General features: G+C 42.0%; 2 protein-coding genes across 2 annotated transcripts in view; both read right to left on the bottom strand.

Moving 5' to 3' along the window:
• LOC311236802 (sodium- and chloride-dependent betaine transporter-like) overlaps nucleotides 1-2,559 on the bottom strand; it is a 45,594-nt gene extending 43,035 nt beyond the window's left edge. The window contains exons 1-2 of the mRNA XM_084324567.1: nucleotides 2,352-2,559; nucleotides 1,430-1,564 (exon numbers count right to left, since the gene is read on the bottom strand). Coding sequence (XP_084180693.1) covers nucleotides 1,430-1,564; nucleotides 2,352-2,487 — 271 coding nt within the window. The 5' untranslated portion in view covers nucleotides 2,488-2,559. The remainder of the gene's footprint in view (nucleotides 1-1,429; nucleotides 1,565-2,351) is intronic.
• Nucleotides 2,560-11,329: 8,770 nt separating this feature from the next.
• Nucleotides 11,330-20,547, bottom strand: part of LOC311236610 (calsenilin-like) — a gene marked incomplete at its 3' end in the record, with an annotated part of 88,454 nt that continues 79,236 nt past the window's right edge. The window contains exons 4-8 of the mRNA XM_084324303.1: nucleotides 15,669-15,739; nucleotides 14,361-14,468; nucleotides 13,802-13,906; nucleotides 12,262-12,324; nucleotides 11,330-11,377 (exon numbers count right to left, since the gene is read on the bottom strand). Coding sequence (XP_084180429.1) covers nucleotides 11,330-11,377; nucleotides 12,262-12,324; nucleotides 13,802-13,906; nucleotides 14,361-14,468; nucleotides 15,669-15,739 — 395 coding nt within the window. The remainder of the gene's footprint in view (nucleotides 11,378-12,261; nucleotides 12,325-13,801; nucleotides 13,907-14,360; nucleotides 14,469-15,668; nucleotides 15,740-20,547) is intronic.

Below are 20,547 nucleotides of genomic sequence, written 5' to 3'. Positions count from 1 at the left end.
TGAAAATTTCTAATTGTTAAGATCCATAACTTGTACACTGGAAGTCCAATCAACACAAGATTGTGTTACACATACTGTACTCGTTCCTCCATCTACAGCTTTGCCAACAGGACCACCCATGTCCTAAGGCTGTCAAAGTTAACGCGATATTAACGCGTTAACTCCCGATTCTATTAATGCCACTAATTTTTTTTAACTCAAGATTAACTAAAAAAAAGATTTTTTTTTTTTTTTTTTTTTACTAGACTTCACTCAGGTGTATTATTGATGCTCTCAATGATACTATGTTTGTTTCTGAAGTGTGTGTGTGTGTGTGTGCAGGGGCGGACCTAGCACATTTGGCGCCCTAGGCGAGATTCACCACTGTAATTTTTTTTTTTTGTAATTTTTTTTTTTATGGCTTTTGCCTCTTCATAGTTCTCTAACGTTAGTCTTTCTTTCCTCAACGCTCAATTCTATAAACACTTGACCGATACCCATCAATGCACAGCGCTCTAGCATGTTCTGACTGTGAACACCTAAAGCTGAGGCTCAGACCGACCGACCGTTTTAGATTTTTGGCTCATTTTCCCTTATGTTAGAATTTATTTTATGTACAAATAATGGTTGCAGATATAGAGGGGGGCGCCAAAACTAATTAATTCATTAATTAATTAATCGCGAGTTAACTATGGACAATCATGCGATTAATCGAGTTAAATATTTTAATCGTTTGACAGCACTACCATGTCCATAATATTGGATTTTCCAAAACATTTGTATCCTAGAAAACTCCAACTGGGGAGAAAACTGAATTCTGAATTTGGGACAGTCCTGATTTTTGCAAATTATGTTATTTGGTAGAGTTCTTTCTCAGTACAATCCATGAGCTTGACCCCATTGACTTTGTATTGGTTTGTGGCTAACTATCCAGAGCTAGTATGAGGATCAACATGGATTGTGCTGAGATAGAACTTTACCAATCAACAACATCATTGGTAAGTAAGAAATAGAGCTAGGGTTCCAAAAATCTGAATTAACCCTTTAAAGTTGTAATCCACAAGATCTTCCTTTTTGTTTGTTTAGGCAACATCTATTGGTAATATGCAATCATTGCTGTATTGATTTGCTTTCCATCTTGTAAATTCATGCTAAATACTGAGTTAGTCTTCTATTCATTCCCAATAAACTGCTGTCACTGCTGGTGATGTAAAACGTATCACTTCCTGTGTGCCGGATTTTCCCGGGAATGTCCTACCAGACACCAGTGTTTACAACGGCCAAGAACAGCAAATGTAAACTGGGTATAGGTAGAATCACTATTGTCTTATATCAACTAACAATTTATTATTATTATATATTATTATTATAGAGTGGGAAAATTGACATTTATTTCTATAAAGATGGAGATTACTACTTTAATGTCTTTGGTTTGGACAGACTGACCCACCCTTCATCAGAGGGCAGCACATCAGCATGGCCTGCAGCGGCCCCAGCCTGGTGTACTGGCCCACTGTGAACTCCAAGAACACCAGAGGGACCGCACACAGACACATCATTATGATGTACGGCACAAAGAAAGCACCTGGAGAGAGAGAGAGAGAGAGAGAGAGGGGGAGAGAGAGAGAGAGAGAGAGAGAGAGAGAGAGAGAGAGAGAGGGGGGAGGAAGGGTGGGTGGAGGGAGAGAGAGGGTGGATGGAGGGAGAGAGAGAGTGAGAGAGAGAGAGAGAGGGGGGAGGAAGGGTGGGTGGAGGGAGAGAGAGGGTGGATGGAGGGAGAGAGAGAGTGAGAGAGAGAGTAGTAATGCATTTTATAATATTATAATTTTGTAACTTTTTTTCAAATGTCAGGCATATAAATAAAACATTTAATTTGACTGTTTAGTTGCGTAATAATGATGCACTAATTTTAGACCTTTTCCTGGTCAAATAAAAGATGACTGAAATCACTTTAAAGTGTAACTGGTACATTATTGAAACAGCTTTAATAATGTATATGGCACATTATTTAACTCACTTTAAAGTGTAACTGGCACATTATTGAAATCACTTTAAAGTGTAACTGGTACATTATTGAAACAGCTTTAATAATGTATATGGCACATTATTGAAATCACTTTAAAGTGTAATTGGCACATTGACATGATGTGCCAGTTACACTTTCAACTTATTTCAATAATGTGCCAGTTACAGTACACTTGTGCCATATACATTATTAAAGCTGTTTCAATAATGTACCAGTTACATTTTAAAGTGATTTCAATAATGTGCCAGTTACAAAGTGTAACTGGCACATTATTGAAATCACTTTAAAGTGTAACTGGCACATTATTGAAATCACTTTTAAGAGTAACTGGCACAGGACACGTTACCTCCACCACTTCTATAGCAGATATAGGGAAAGCGCCAGACGTTTCCTAGTCCGACAGCATAGCCTACAGATGCCAGGAGAAACTCCACACGGTTGGCCCAGACGGGCCTGTTACTACAAGCCACGGTAGGTTCCATCTTGGGTGACGCTTCAACACAACAGATTCTGTGCAACTGGGTTTTCAAATCCCAGATCCACCTCTTCACCACTGCTTCTCCTCCTAGTGTCTGTGTGTGTCTGTCTCTGTCTCAGTGACCCTGAGAAACCTGTTTGTCTGCCCCAGTGTGAAAGGCCATGGTCATTGACATGCATGCACACGCACAAAGCCACTGTTACTGTTTTTAACCCGGGCTTTCAAATCATTAAACACAACTGGCATATTTCGGAGAGGCTTCTGTTTGGACGAGGCCTTTCTTACTTCTTTCACACAAAGCAAGACCATTATGATGGTAAAGTAGATAAATGGTCAAAAAATTTGCCAGTTCAAGATAAACATGTTTGAATGAACATCTGCACATAAATTGTTTTACTGAGTTTTTGGTGTCTTTACAGTAGCTTAGGCCACGTAGTGTAGTGGACAACACAAGTACCTAGATCAGGGGTTCTCAAACTTTTTTAAACCACGACCCCATTTTATTTAGGATTTCTTTTGGCGACCCCACACTTAATGTATCGCGTAATTTTAACGTGGAATTAAGGAATATCAAAATAAAAGCGCACGTTGTTGAACTTGATCATGCATATTTATTAGAACATTTTATTACAGCACTATGTTATCAATACACATTTATGAAACTATACTTGCCAATGCACTGTCACCTATCCACGACCCCACTTTGGGTCGCAACCCGTAGTTTGAGAACCGCTGACCTAGATGTACAGTAGGCTGTGTAGTGTAGTGGGTAACACGAGTACCTAGATGTACAGTAGGTCATATAGTGTAGTAAGCAACATGAGTTCATGTACAGTAGGTCATGTAGGGTAGTGAGCAACATGAGTTCACATACAGTAGGTCATGTAGTGTAGTGAGCAACATGAGTTCACATACAGTAGGTCATGTAGTGTAGTAAGCAACATGAGTTCATGTACAGTAGGTCATGTAGTGTAGTGAGCAACATGAGTTCATGTACAGTAGGTCATGTAGTGTAGTGAGCAACATGAGTTCATGTACAGTAGGTCATGTAGTGTAGTGAGCAACATGAGTTAATGTACAGTAGGTCATGTAGTGTAGTGAGCAACATGAGTTCATGTACAGTAGGTCATGTAGGGTAGTGAGCAACATGAGTTAATGTACAGTAGGTCATCTAGGGTAGTGGACAACATGAGTACAAGTTTCAAGTTTCAAGTTTCTTTAATAGTTGTCATACAGAAGTACAGAATACTTTTATACAAAATGCTTCTTACTGTTGCGCTCCAGAGACTGTGCAAGACAAGATAAGTATGAAATAAAATAACATAGTAAAATTAGAAGTAAAAAAAAAAATGAGGTCACAGTGTTCAGTTTAGACACATGTACAATGTTCGATGCAGAATAGACGTAGTTACCATACAATATACAATACTGTGCAGTGTACTAATATACAATACTATATAGTGCAAGGCAGAAATGGAGAAATGGGACGAGGTGCAATTTAGGTACAATTCACAGTAGGTGTACGAGTTGTAGTGCAAATCCTTTATCAATAAATATAAAGTGTAAGTGTGTTTGTGTGATCTAAAGTGTGGAGAGTGGGTGCTGCAGTGTGTTGTTTGTTTGAGTGAGTGTGTGCGTGTGGGTGTGTGTGCTGTGTGCATTTGATGGTTGTTGCATAGTGATTATTGTTCGTTTAGCAGCCTGATGGCCTAGGGATAGAAGCTTCTTCTGAGTCTTTCTGTGCTCGTCTTAAGACTCCGGTATCGCTTGCCTGACCGCAGCAGTTCAAAGAGGCAGTTGTTCGGGTGGCTCGAGTCCGTAATAATTCTCTTAGCCTTCCCCTTGCACCGCTTGTTGTAAATGTTCTGGAGGGTGGGAAGCCCCCCTCCAATTGTGCGTTCGGCTGAACGTGTCACTCTTTGTAGTCTGCTACGGTCTTGTGCAGTGCTATTCCCAAACATAGTACAGTAGGTCATGTAGTGTAGTGGACAACATGAGTTCATGTACAGTAGGTCATGTAGTGTAGTGAGCAACATGAGTTCACGTACAGTAGGTCATGTAGGGTAGTGAGCAACATGAGTTCACGTACAGTAGGTCATGTAGGGTAGTGAGCAACATGAGTTCACGTACAGTAGGTCATGTAGTGTAGTAAGCAACATGAGTTCACGTACAGTAGGTCATGTAGTGTAGTGAGCAACATGAGTTCATGTACAGTAGGTCATGTAGGGTAGTGAGCAACATGAGTTCACATACAGTATGTCATGTAGTGTAGTGAGCAACATGAGTTCACATACAGTAGGTCATGTAGTGTAGTAAGCAACATGAGTTCATGTACAGTAGGTCATGTAGTGTAGTAAGCAACATGAGTTCATGTACAGTAGGTCATGTAGTGTAGTGAGCAACATGAGTTCATGTACAGTAGGTCATGTAGTGTAGTGAGCAACATGAGTTCATGTACAGTAGGTCATGTAGTGTAGTGAGCAACATGAGTTCATGTACAGTAGGTCATGTAGGGTAGTGAGCAACATGAGTTCATGTACAGTAGGTCATCTAGGGTAGTGGACAACATGAGTACATGTACAGTAGGTCATGTAGTGTAGTGGACAACATGAGTTCATGTACAGTAGGTCATGTAGTGTAGTGAGCAACATGAGTTCACGTACAGTAGGTCATGTAGGGTAGTGAGCAACATGAGTTCACGTACAGTAGGTCATGTAGGGTAGTGGACAACATGAGTTCACGTACAGTAGGTCATGTAGGGTAGTGGACAACATGAGTACATGTACAGTAGGTCATGTAGGGTAGTGAGCAACATGAGTTCATGTACAGTAGGTCATGTAGGGTAGTGAGCAACATGAGTTCACGTACAGTAGGTCATGTAGTGTAGTAAGCAACATGAGTTCACGTACAGTAGGTGGACGTTTATTTTAATAGGTCACTATCAAGTCAGTCATTTACAATGACAACAGTGACTTTTACACAATATAAACAAAGATGCTTTCTTTACAGTATATTACAGTAAGAAACAATCCTACACATTAACCCCTTGGTGACAGGGGAAGACCGTTCCCCCATTCCATCCCAAATACATTTTACCAGGTGATCATGATAAAAGCAAAACCCCAACAAAGACAAAGTGCAGCAACAGACAACTTGGTCAAACAGGAGTTTCTTTACTTAAAGAAACACGCCAACATTATGGGAAATGTGCCTACCGTCTTCTCCAGAGTCAGACAAGAAGATAGATACCAATTTCCTCTCTGTGCGTTCAGTAGAAAGCTATCCGGTTGCCAGCTAGCCTAGCTTAGCACAAATTAATGGAAGCGAATACAGACCACTAGCCTAGTTGCGCCGTTGACCAAAAATACGTCACATTTAAGCGCATATCCTATAATGTCGGCATGTTCCTTTAAAGAGCATTCAAACAGGCAATGAAGCAAACTTTGGAGATGTCTCCATGCACAGAAACAAGGTGAATGGAGCGAGAGCAACGCAGCTTCACTCTAGGAGGCGGGAAATGTTTAAACTCAAGTGAGAAATATTGGCCTGGTGTGTTGACGTAAAGGTGGGCTTCCGTTAACCCTTTCACTACCACACTACAGAAGGTTAACCCTTTACTATCACACTACAGAAGGTTAACCCTGTAGTGTGGTAGTGAAAGGTTAACCGTCTGTAGTGTGATAGTAAAGGTTTAACCTTCTGTAGTGTGGTAGTGAAAGGGTTTACCGTCTGTAGTGTGATAGTAAAGGGTTAACCTTCTGTAGTGTGGTAGTGAAAGGGTTAACCATTTGTCATGTGGCAGTGAAAGGGTTAACCTTCTGTATTGTTGCAGTGAAAGGGTTAACCGTTTGGTAGTGCGGCAGTGAAAGGGTTAACAATGAATATGAAATAGACTACTGCTGTTTGAAGATATTGAACAGGTACATTTAGAAATGGTCCAGTTTTTTGTAAATGTCAACAATGCTACTGTTGAGACCAAACACGTGTATTCCTGCCAGTTTTCCTAGTTATGGATCAAGTCCAATGGTCAAGGTGAGTGAAGCGAGACAATATTTCAGTGGGTATCTCATTGTGCTGTCAGTGGCTGACAGCAAAAGGGTATATCTCTGAAACACCCGCAAATCCTCAATCAGTGGCGTCCATTCACTAAAAGGCAAGGTATGGCGAGAAGGGAGGGCGTGGGGGGGGGAGGGGGGGTGAAGGGGGTGTTTCCCCCCCTTGGTGGATTTTTTTTGTCAAATCAGTTGTGCAATAGTCACTTTTGTTGAGTTGTTTCTATACAATTCAGTTATATGACATTTAGGTATGACACAGGACTACACAAGCATTTTTAGTATAGAAATGTGTCAACAGACTAAAGCAGGGAACCACAATATTTTGCATACGAATTATGCAGAATGTAATATCATAACTGTCTATTACTTTTCTTGCAATTGAGCCAATTTTCCTTAGGTACGGTTTTGAGGTGTGTGTTCAACAGAATGTAGTATCAAAAACACATTCACAAAAAGTATGGGTTACTGAATGCTGAACTGCACTATTATAATCACTAAGCCAGACCTTACCTGTGTCCCTGTATCACTTGTCTCTGCTGCCCTTTGATAAAGAAACGTCCCTATGTCCATTTTCTTTTTTTTTGGGCATATTTCAGTTAGTCACAGCAAAAGTCACCTAGTAAAAGTGAGATAATTGACAATATCAAAACATGCTAGGGCTGTACCGAATAGTTCGAAGCTTCGTTCATAATGTTGACATTCGAATTCTAAATCAACATAAAAAATTGTAATTTTTTTTTTTTTTTTACATTTTTATTTGCCAAGGTATGGCGAGTGCCATACCTTGCCATACCAAATGGACGCCCCTGTCCTCAATGACAGCAGTTTGTCCTACTAACTTTATTTTTCATACATAAAAAAAAATGTCAGTCACTAGATGCCACACAAAGTTTAGTGAGAATCTAGTGGATGACTTAGGGGGGGTTGTTTTTCACCATATTGTTTTATGTATCACTTTCAAATTGATCACATCAGTATGATATCACAAAGGGACAATACATCTCAAATGTCATGATGATCGGACAAGCTGTGAAATTAACTTCACCATGACGACAAACAGCAAGTTTTGAGACAATCGGGTGATCATTTTAGGAGGAGTAGGGGGGAAAAGCCATACAAAAGTCTAAATCAAACTTCATAGATCCTTATGGCAAATTTGTTCTCCATAAGGAGCTGCATCCTTGGGTATAATGACGGTATAACTAACAGCTCAGGATTTGCACTCCTTTGAAAATGTTTGGCCTGATGGCGGTGCTAGAGGAAAGGTCATGGGGTCTGCTTGTTCCTCTAGACTAGAGGTCATCAATGTTTTTTAAAGCAAATTGGCAAGTGAAAAATATTCTAATAAAAACTCATTCACATTCACATGAAGGATCTGCTGCAGGTGGTTATTGCAGTCATTTTTATTTGATTAGGAATGTTTTCTACCCCACTCTCTTATCAAGGGGCCCAGCAACAGAGTTCTGACTGCAAGTGTAGCATAGGGTGACCATACTGTGATTTCCAAAAAAGAAGACACTGCCCCCAGCCTCAAGATACTTAAATGATACTCAAAGTTTACTCAAAGATGCCTTATAACTTTTATATATTTAAAGTATGCCTCCTCTGTGTGGATAGACAATTATTATTTATATTATTTTATATAACAAAATAATATCTCTCTATAACCAAAGTTACTCAACATGCTTTATTATGCCTAAAGTAATCTATCTGACAAATCTCAAGAAAATTACTTAAAAATCAATCTATAACAAAATAATAGCTCTCTATAACCAAAGTTACTCAACATGCTTTATTATGCCTAAAGTAATCTATCTGACAAATCTCAAGAAAATAACTTAAAAATCAATCTATAACAAAATAATAGCTCTTTTCAAGTTTTACTGGACAAAATAACAAAACAAATATGAATTAATGTTCTAAATAATACCTCTTCTGTATCAGAAGATTTAAAAAAATATATATATTTGTATCTTTTCAATGTAATGTAAATTATAAAACAGTAACCTCACAAAGATACAAATTAATAAAGTAAGTTAGTAACTCATAATAAAGTGCACTATGCAGTTTCGGATTTGTTTACATTTGCATAACTTGCAATTAGTGTACAAAACTAATTTATATACACACGTAATCCTTAGAATGCTTGTATCATCATCTTATATCATCATAAATCAAACCAAAACATACTTTTGAGTCATCTTTCTCTCGCTGTATAGCTGCATACTTCAATCAATTCCGTCAACTTTGCCATCAAACTCTCGCCTCGCACAGCTTTATTTTTAATGTTTTTAAAATGTTATTTTTTTATGTTTTATTTTAATGTGTCCATGTGAGCTTTGAGATCTCCGGCACCTTTATTAGACACAGAAACATATGGTCAAGCTTTGCATGCGTTGCACTCCGCCTCTCATTTGTCTCAACCGGGACGGTAAATTGGGAATTTTCTCTGCAGTTCAAGAGTCAAGTCAAGTCAAGAGTTTTAATTGTCACGGCATACAAGTATACAATGAAATGCGGGTGGTCTTGCCCGCGACGATGTGCAATACAGTGGTACAACATATAATAGAATCCAATAAAAAAAAAACATTGTGCAATAAACAGGTAACAGGTAACATGGTGTGACATCTGTAATGTACATTCGCTTTGGCATTGTGAGCAGAATCAATGCTGGAACGATCGGTCCATGTCCTCCAGGGGGACCCTGATGTAAACAAGACGAAAGTCTTTCTCTGGTCTGCATCCCCTTAACAATTGTGTGTATTGAGCTGTACTGTACTGTACGCATTCTGCAATCTGTTAATAAAAGTTTTCAATCAATCAATCAATCAATCAATCAATCAATCAATCAAACTCCTGTTTGTGTGTGAGCGCAGTAGTGCCGCCCACAAAGCACTGAAAGCAGTCTTCTCTGGGAATACGTCACACACACAACAGAGTACCATAGTATTCGGTGCAACGTGCCAGTCAATTTAACTACATGCTTATTTGTCCCGTGAAAAACAATGAAACCCAGACATTTTCATGAATTTATACAAAAAAACTGACGCCCCGGACAGGGCGTGAAAAGAGGACATGTCCGGGCAAAAGAAAATGTTTGGTCACCCTAGTGTAGCAGGTCATTCATGCTAGCAAGGATATAGCTTCCACCTCTGGATTGGAACCTGTATGACTGACCCAGTATCAAACCACTGCTAAGGCAGCAGAATCGCTACCAGTTGAGCTAAACCAAAATAGCTCATTGGGTTTAGCTGAAGGATAGTATTCATGGGACTTTAAGCAACTTCTCCAACTCTGTTCACTCCATACAGAATTCTAGAGGGTCACATTATCAGGATCATGAAAACCTCCTATAGTTACTGCAAGTTGTCTCTGTTTAAAACCTCTTATAGTTACTTTTCAAAACCTCATATAATTACTTTTTCAAACCTTGTATATTTACCAAACCTCATATAGTTACATTTTCAAACACTGTAGGCCTATAGTTACTTTTTCAAACCTCATAGTTACTTTTTCAAACCTCATATAGTTACTTTTTCAAACTTCATATAGTTACTTTGTCAAACCTCAGTTACATTTTCAAACCTCAAATATAGTAACTTTTTCAAACCTTGTATAGTTACCAAACCTCATATAGTTACTTTTTCAAACACTGTATAGTTACTTTTTCAAACCTCTTATAATTACTTTTTCAAACCTCTTAGGGGGCTTTCCCACTAGGCATCCGGGGTCGAATCCGAGTACGATCGCCCCAAAATGTGTGTGATGAGAACGCTCAGTTCCCAGATCCCAGATGTGCAAACAAACTGTACCAAAACACGGAAGAGGCTTGCTGTAACAAGTGGTTCTGTTGGTGCTAACCTGCGTGCCCAGAATAGAGTTGTATTCATACTTAAATTTTTAAATATTATTTAGGTCCGTTTGGGATTGTAGTCTGTAAAACCTGCTCCAACGAGGGAAACTGTGTTGCAATTCAACGGAGCGCTCTCTCTCTCCCTCGACAGCAGCCTGCAGGCAGCCCTGCACCCTTAATTAAGGTGGTATAGAGAGAGCACATTATATCTTATCATATCTTATCATAAGATATAATGTGCGCTCTCAATACCACCTTAAGGCTCTCTTAACTTCTCCGTCTCTGTGTGTGTGCGTGTGCGTGTTGGGCGAATGTGTGTCTGAGAGGGAGAGACGATAGCACTGCCGGTAAAGCACGTCATTCTATCTCATTTGATCCCCAAATGCTTTATCCAAGAGCAAGAAGGGTTGAAACGCCAGCTATAGCAAACCAACTAGGTGCATACGCCACCTGCTGTATTGGAGTGTTGCTCTCCTCAATTGTGCTTGGGAACTAAACGAGATTGTAGTGTGTAAGCAGGCCAGAGGGGGGAGTGTGGAGGGGGGGCTATCGCTCTCGAGGACGGAGCGAGGATGGAGTGGACCAACCGTTCCTAATGAGAAAACGCCCTTATAGTTACTGCACTTTGTCTCAGGCAGAGACTCCTGGTCTCATGTGCTTTACAGAATGTACTCAGGCAAACATGCATGCTCATCTGGTCAGGATAAATCAGTTGTTGGTGTAAAAAACTAAAAAACTAAAAAAAAAAACATAATTAGAAGAAACCCTTGCAAGCATTTATTTTCAAATGTTGAATGTTTTTGATCAGTTTTGCATAGTCCTCTCCTTGCATACTAGGCGTCCCCTGTGGATACAACATGTTTAAACCGTGTTACTGTGTCCTGTTCATCCTGTCTTTGAGTCTGGAAGAAAACAAAGTCTGTTGAGGCCATCTGGTCCTAGATGACGTTCTCAAAGAGCTGCATGGAGGCCATGATGTTTTCATCCTGTTGAGGAAACAAGGACATTTAACAGGACTGTTATATTATATGATGCATTTTTTTTAACAATGTGCCACGGTCAACCACTTTGTCAACCCGCTCTGTCAACCACTCTGTCAACCCGCTCTGTCAACCCGCTCTGTCAACCCGCTCTGTCAACCCGCTCTGTCAACCTGCTCTGTCAACCCGCTCTGTCAACCTGGTCTGTCAACCCACGACGAGAGTTCCCGGAACACTGGGGGCTGAGCTAGCAGTGCTCTCCATTGTTACTGGTCAAGAAACACGTGGCCACATCCATAAACAGGCAGCTAGCTGGGGGTGAAAGTTACACACGCCAGTTTTTAACAGCATGCACAAAATATCTCATGTTCACAAAAGAGTGAAACACAACAAAGAACACAATCATAGGTACAACAAGAGTCTCTTCAATGTTTGCTTACTGTGTCATGTGTCAAATGACATAGTCGGGGTAACTGTTGCTTTATGTCGACACTTCCACCAACCTCAGACTCCCCTCCACCAACACCTACCAACAATGTATCCTTGAGCAAGGCACTAAACTCCCAACTGCTCCGGTGTTTGTGTGCAGTGGCCAACAGTGTCAGACAGTGGTTGTACTGGGTAGCTCCGAGTTGTGATTGTGTGGAGCTTTGTGAGTGTGAAGCACTGCTGAAACATTGTGCTCAGACAACCTTCCCTGGATAAATAAAGTGCCTTGCTCAAGTCCTATAAACTGATCTATAAGAGATAAACTGTCCCATAAACATATATAAGAGAGAAACAATCCCATAAACTTCTATAAGAGAGAAACAGTCCCATAAACTGTTCTTTAAGAGAGAAACAGTCCCATAAACTGTTCTATAAGAGAGAAACAGTCCTATAAACTGTACCTTCTGGCACGTCTCTATGAACTCGTCGATGGTCACCACTCCGTCTCCGTTACGGTCCATCTTCTGGGAAAGGTCATGAGAGAGGTCACAGGTGAGTAAAGATCAATGGTCACAGTCAGCAGAGTAACGGTCATGAGGCCACAGTTAGCATAGTATCCTGACTCCTGACCCAGGTGTCAAATCGTGAAAGAGGCAGATCATTTCGTGTTTCTCCACAGCCCTCATTCTCTGCTGCAGTGAGCAGGATCATTCGTCTTTAACACATTGTCCGCCATGGGTTATATCCATCAATATAGCCAGTCTGCCAGCACTATAACCCTATGGAGATGTTTACCTTCTTTGCAGGGCTATAACTTTTTAAATTGTATTGCTATATTGACATTACTATGGCCCATTCAACATCGATTATCTATCGTTCCGGATGTGGGAACGTTATATTTTTTCATTCATACATTGTTGTGTTAATACCGTCTTGAATATAAGTATGTTTATACGCTTTTCTGCTGTAATTCCAAAAACGCTAGTTATAGGCCCAAACGCATATGATAGATTATCGATTGCCGTTTCTTTCCTATACACGCTATATTAAAAAATTCAAATGTATATGATCGGTATACATTATGCTTCATCATGCATGGAGGAAAGGGGGGGCGGGGTCGTCTATAATTCCTTTATCGTCAGTAATGGCTTTATGTAGTATGGGTTGATATATTGATCAGACTGTTTGCAAACAAAGAAATGCACAATCGGGCTGAAAATAACGTTACTGTCCTCTTACCGTTCGCCGATGAGACTGAAAGAAAAAAATCCCAATTATTTGACGCCGAGATCTATTTCCGGTTTGTATGGTGCAATAAACGCCGAAATCATATAGATTATTGCGTTATGGAAGCGATCCATATTACTGCTGGAGGAATTTCCTTGACGCACCGATCACAACTTCCGGTTTTGAGAGTGTAACTCGCCCGACCATCCACCAGGCGGCGGTATTGAGGCATTGCAATCTCATGCAGGGTCCCGCTGCAGCACCGGAGGTTGGCTGGATGAATTATGAATGCCATGGCGAAAAAATTAAATATTGATTTAAAAAACGGCTTACGCGTTGTTGGCGTTCAACGCATGGCGGCCAAAAACGGCGTAACTCGTTTATGGCGACCAATGTGTTAATGCATCTCTGCTGTCTCTCTGTGGGAGAGACTTCAGGGACATTCTGGATGAAAACACATGACTAGGTGAAAGTAACATAACACACGACAGGTCATCAGACGTCACATGATCTCATCCACCATGTCCCTGGAGACTTCCGTTGTCCATGTTGCGCTCGGATCCCAAAACGTCATCATTGGTTACAAACAGTAAAAGGGTCCATAGTGACTACCAATGCTCTTGGCGATGGCCTCATAAAAAAAAAGAAATATCAATATATACCAAACTATCAAAGTAAATTATGTACTGTAATTATGTAATTGATAGTTGACAAAGATATATTGATTATTTAATTCCTTGTGTAGCTGCTTCAAAAAAGGAACTCATCCTCAACCTTGAAGAATTTCTCCACGTGGTCAAACGGAGCATCTTCTGCCAGACTGGGAGCAGTGTACCTGCCCATCATGTCATAGATAGACGTCATTATGGCCATCATTTCCTGGGGAGAGAGAGAGCGTAAGAGAGAGAGAGAGAGCGAGAGAGAGAGAGAGCGAGAGAGAGAGAGAGAGAGAGAGAGAGAGAGAGAGAGAGAGAGAGAGAGAGAGAGGTGTATTCAGTATGTCCCCATACAAGTAGCATGCCAGTGCAACAAATTACAAATGAAAATGTATTTAATGAAATATGAACTGAACTGAACTGAAATACCGGGGATTGGCCCATGGTGTTAGGAGGCCCAGAGGGAAGCCCCTCCCAAGCAAAAATAGTGCCTATAGGGTTCCACACTGAAGATAACATGAATACTCATGAAAAATCTGCATACTTTACATGTAATGTGTCCCTTTGTAGTGTTGGTGTTATATACAGAGTAAGAAGAGACGTACGTGTGTGTGTGTGTGTGTGTGTGTGTGTGTGTGTGTGTGTGTGTGTGTGTGTGTGTGTGTGTGTGTGTGTACCTCCTTCGTGACGTATCCATCCTTGTTGATGTCATAGAGGTTGAAGGCCCAGCGAAGCTTCTCTGTCACTGAGCCTCTGAGCAGCACGGACAGGCCTAAGACAAAGTCCTACAACAACACAAGTAAATGGTAAATGGCTGCATTTACACGTATATAGCGCTTTTATCCAAATCGCTTTACAATTTGTTCCTCATATTTGACCCATTCACTCACACACCGACGGCAGAGGCAACCATGCAAGGTGCCAACCTGCTCATCAGGAGCAGTTAGGGGTCTTGCTCAAGGACACTTCGACGCGCTGCCAGGGATGAGCGGGAATCGAACCGTGAACCTCCGGATTACCAGACGACTAAGGTCTAAGACAAAGTCCTACAACAACACAAGTACTTAGTCAGGCCTAAGACAAAGTCCTACAACAAGACAAGTATTTAGTCAGGCCTAAGACAAAGTCCTACAACAACACAAGTATTTAGTCAGGCCTAAGTCAAAGTCCTACAACAACACAAGTACTTAGTCAGGCCTAAGTCAAAGTCCTACAACAACACAAGTACTTAGTCAGGCCTAAGACAAAGTCCTACAACAACACAAGTACTTAGTCAGGCCTAAGTCAAAGTCCTACAACAACACAAGTACTTAGTCAGGCCTAAGTCAAAGTCCTACAACAACACAAGTACTTAGTCAGGCCTAAGTCAAAGTCATACAACAACACACATACAGGTACTTAGTCAGGCCTAAGACAAAGTCCTACAACAACACAAGTACTTAGTCAGGCCTAAGAAAAGTCCTACAACAACACAATTACTTAGTCAGGCCTAAGACAAAGTCCTACAACAACACAAGTACTGTACTTAGTCAGGCCTAAGACAAAGTCCTACAAAAGTACTTATAATATCATAGGATTCAAAAAAGAAAAACCAATGCAAAACGGTTCCTTGAAAATATAAGTTGAGACAACTTATAATTTTTTATAGACAGTTTCAACTTAACAACATAAATTCCAACATTGCTTTTGGACTGTTTGCTAATAGCAAAGTTAACAGGAAAGTCATTCAACCTTTATATAAACTTGAGGGATAGCTTTGCTTCGACTGCACTACTGGCAAGTATTACATAATGTAAAAAGAAAAGTCTAGGATGGAATCACTTTTAGAGAATGAGTCATCACTGAGTTATCCAAGTAGAGAATCAGCAGCTCTCTATGTTTGATTAACCTCAGCTCCTCTATGGTTTCAGGGGCAGGGGGTGTGGCCAGGAGGTGTGGCCAGGAGGTGTGGCCAGGGTGTGTGGCCAGGGGATGTGGCCTCTTACCTCAAACCGGATGGAGCCGCTCCTGTCCATGTCAAATGCGTTGAACAGGAAATGTGCGTAGGTGGTTGCATCTGAGGAGAAACCATGGTTGAAGGAGTATCATGCATGAAGAGCACCTACGGGTGGCTGCAATTAGAAACTAGCCCCTATAAATGTCCAAATCCCCCCCCCACACCAATGTACAGTTTCTTCCCCTTCGGATGTATATATTTTTTATGATCTCTTTTTACTACACAGTTCTGTATATCTGTATGTCTTGTATGTCATAAACGTCCTGATGAATTGAAAATGGGGGACCCCGATGTAAACAAGATGAAAGTCTTTTTCTGGTCTGCATCCTCTTAGCAGTTGTTTTGTATTGAGCCGTACTGTATTGTACCCATTCTGCAATCTGTTAATAAAGTTTTCAATCAATCAATCATGCAACTGAGCAGGCCCCAGCAGGGATGGATTAAGAATCCAAGGGCCAATAGGAACCAGGACCCCTAAGGGGCCCTCTGCAGACCTGCTACCTGACTGCCCACCACTCACACTCACGCACTCACTCACTCACTCACTCACACGCACGCACGCACGCACGCACGCACGCACGCACGCACGCACGCACGCACGCACGCACACACACACACACACACACACACACACACACACACACACACACACACACACACACACACACACACACACACACACACACACACACACACACACACACACACACACACACACACACACACACACACACACACACACACACACACACACACACACACGCACACAAAACTAACACAAAGACATGAGAACAATCAAACACATTGTGTATGTCATAAATGTCTATATGAATTGAAAATGGGGGACCCTGATGGAAACAAGACAAATGTCTTTCTCAGGTCTGCATCCCCTTAACAATTGTATGTATTGAGCCGTACTGTATTGTACCCATTCTGCAATCTGTTAAATAAAGTTTTCATTCATTCATTCATTCACATGCATATATGGACATCTACTGCACACACACATGCTGCACTCCACACTGCACCACACTGCACTCACTGCACCACACACTGCACCACACACTGCACACACTGCACGCACACTGCACACACTGCACGCACACTGCACACACTGCACCACACACTACACGCACACTGCACACACTGCACCACACACTGCACACTGCACCACACTGCACACACTGCACGCACACTGTACACACACTGCATGCATGCACACTGCACACACTGCACCACACACTGCACGTCGCACACTGCACACACTGCACACACTGCACCATACACTTTATTTGATGTATTTTATTCTATTGTATTCTAAATAGGTGCAAGTGTTGCTGTAAGGTGGAGGAACCAAAATGCTCTCTGTACAAGTAGACTAGAGATAATCTGAATCTGCAACTAAGCCCAGAGAAAAAACCAATAGTTTCAAGTTCAAGTTTCTTTATTAGTTGTCATACAGAAATACAGAATACTTTGTATGAAATGCTTCTTTCTGTTTTGCTCCTGAGAGTGTGCTAGATAAAATAAAAAGATAGTATAAAATAAGTATAATATAAGTATAAAATAGAAAGTCAAGTACGTAAACAAGTGTAAACAAAACAAACATTTTCAATATACATATACAGTATACAATGCAGTAGAGAAGGTAACTGAGTTTCAACAATATACAATAGCTTAGTTTGTGGTGCCACCTTGTGGTGGTGAGGTGCAATGAGGTATGAGATGATGTGCAAATCTCTTACCAATAATATAAAGTGTGTTAAGTGTCTAAAGTGAGTAAAGTGGGTGCTACAGTGAGTTGTTTATTTAAAGTGAGTGTGTACGTGTGGATGTGTGTGCTGTGGGTGTATTTGATGGTTTGTTACATAGTGTTATTGTTCATTGAGCATCCTGATGGCCTGGGGATAGAAGCTCCTTCTGAGGCGCTCTGTGCTTGCCATGAGACTCCGGTATCGCTTGCCTGACCGCAGCAGTTCAAAGAGGCAGTTGTTTGGGTGGCTGGGGTCTTTGATTATTCTCTTAGCCTTACCCATGCAGCGCTTGTTGTAAATGTCTTGGAGAGTGGGAAGCCCCCCTCCAATTGTGCGTTCGGCTGAACGGGCCACTCTCTGTAGTCTGCTACAGTCTTGTGCAGTGCTATTCCCAAACCAGGAGGTGATATTGCCCGTCAGGATGCTCTCTATTGTGCATGAGTAGAAGTTCTTAAGGATCTTCTGACTCACTTGGAACTTCCTTAGGTGCCTAAGGAAGTAGAGGCGTTGCCGTGCCTTCTTGATAACACTGTCAATGTGTGTGGTCCATGTCAAGTCCTCGGATATGTGGACTCCGAGGTACTTAAAACTGTTCACTCTCTCAACCAGTGCCCCGTCGATGCTGAGGGGGCTGTAGTCCCTGACCCACGACCTCCGAAAGTCCACAATCATCTCTTTTGTTTTGCTGACGTTCAGGGAGAGGCTGTTCTCTTGACACCATCCCGCTAGAACCTTTACCTCTTCCAGGTAGGCCCTCTCGTCGTTTGCAGAGATCAGGCCCACCACTACTGTGTCGTCAGCAAATTTGATGATTGTGTTGTTGTTCCGCTGTGCCACACAGTCATGTGTGTACAGGGAGTAGAGAAGGGGACTCAGAACACAGCCCTGGGGGGCCCCTATGTTGAGAGTGATGGATGAGGAGGTGCAGTTGCCTGCTCTCACCACCTGGGGTCTGCCCGTCAGGAAGTCCAAGACCCACTGGCAGAGGTCATAGTTCAAGCCCAGGTCCCTGAGTTTGGAGGGGACTATGGTATTGAATGCTGAGCTGTAGTCGATGAATAGCATTCTCACATAGTTCCCCTGCCTCTTGTCCAGGTGTGATGCTGCTGTGTGCAGTACATGGGCTATGGCGTCCTCCGTGGACCTGTTGGGGTGATATGCAAATTGCAGGTGGTCCAGGTTGATGGGGAGGAAGGAACAGATGTAGCCCTTCACTAGCTTCTCAAAGCACATGGCTATGGAGGTGAGAGCTACAGGGCGGTAGTCGTTGAGGCAAGCAGGCTTGGATTTTTTGGGTACAGGGATAATGGTGGACTTCTTCAGACAGGTGGGGATGACAGCCTGTTCTAAGGACAGGTTAAATATGTCAGTGAATACCGGGGCCAGTTAGTCAGCACAGACTTTTAGGACGCGGCCGGGGATACCGTCCGGTCCGCGTGAACACTTAAGGCAACGCACTTGTGCTTCCGCGTTTCTCTGATTGGCCAACTGACCCCACGTGACGCTACGGCTCGTTTTCCCCCTACGCCGGCAACGCGCGCATGCGCATTTTCGTTTTGACGGCACTCAAACGCCAAGCGAGGCTGCTCGTGGAAATAGGCTGCTCGCGGAAATGTAATGTTATGTTCGAATCCGCAGAATACGCATTTATCAAAACATATTTATCAAAACAACTACCAGATTCACTCATAACGTTATTTCGCGTGACAACACAGCCCAGCTGTCAAAAACTGTACATTGTAATGTTATATAACGCAACGTTATATAATGTTATTTCGCGTTTTTATTCATAACGTTATTTCGCGTGACAACACAGCACAGCTGTCAGAAACTGCACATTGAGGGGGTTTGAATCACTGTACATCAGTGGAGGCTGCTGACTGATTAACTACATTACCTGCTGTGCTGTAGGCCAAAGCAGAGGTACAGTAAAAGCACAGGTACAGTAGGTTACATGATTGATTGATTAACTACATTACAACGTGCAATATATGCATTATATAATTGCGTTATATAATGTTACAATGTACAGTTTCTGACAGCTGGGCTGTGTTGTCACACGAAATAACGTTATGAGTGAATCTGGTAGTTGATTCAAACATAACATTACATTTCCGCGAGCAGCCTATTTCCGCGAGCAGCCTCGCTTGGCGTTTGAGAAGAGAGACGCGTCACTCGTTGGAGGCTCACGCCTCCGGCGTAGGGAACAAGCGTAGAGCGGCTGGTATTCACGAAGGAGGCCGCTGGCCAATCAGAGAAACGCGGAAGCACAAGTGCGTTGCCTTAAGTGTTCACGCGTCCGGTCCTGCTGCCTTCCTGATATTCACTTTTTTAAAGGTCCTCCTCACCTCATGTTCTGTTATCCTGAACACTGAGTCTCCATCGGCAGTGCCCCCCCTCCATTGCAGTGGTTTGTAGGCTGGTGTTGTTATTCACAGCCTCAAACCTCGCATAGAAGGTATTGAGATAATTTGCCAATGAGATGTCACTGTTCAGCTTGAGGGAGGTGCCTTTGTAATCTGTCATCGTTCTGAGGCCCTGCCACATACCTCTAGAGCAGGGGTCTCAAACTCGCGGCCCGCAGGCCAATTGCGGCCCGCTGGATGATCATTTGCGGCCCCCCAGATGATTTAAAAAAATAAAAATAAATAAAATCACTTTTTTCATTTTTTTTTCTTCTGTCATGTCATCACAAACACTGGCATTTAAAGGGTACAAATAAAAAAATGTCCTGCACCAGAATGCAGGAAATTAAGTCTTTGTAACACAAAATCTCCTGGGGGACCCCCAGCTTAAAAAGTGGCCTGACTGGGGCTATATTTCGCACTATATTTCCTGGCCTGAATGATTTCCCCACTCTGGCCCTGGTTAAAAGCCTCCAATGCTTATTAGTGTCTGTGCGTTTGAACGTTTGCATGTTTCAACCATACATTTCCATAAAAAAAAAAAAAATACTTGAAACCCTTTTTGTGTGGAATATTTGATGCGGCCCAGCCTCACCCAGACTCTACCTCCAGCGGCCCCCAGGTAAATTGAGTTTGAGACCCCTGCTCTAGAGTCAGCCTGTTCATACTGAAGTTCAATTTTATCCCTGTAGCGCCGTTTTGCCTCTAT

The sequence above is a fragment of the Notolepis coatsorum genome, assembly GCF_963971535.1.
Source record: "Notolepis coatsorum genome assembly, chromosome: 11".
Lineage (NCBI taxonomy): Eukaryota > Metazoa > Chordata > Actinopteri > Aulopiformes > Paralepididae > Notolepis > Notolepis coatsorum.
The sequence above is the reverse complement of the archived record's forward strand: the minus strand, read 5'-3'. Positions and strand labels throughout refer to the sequence as shown.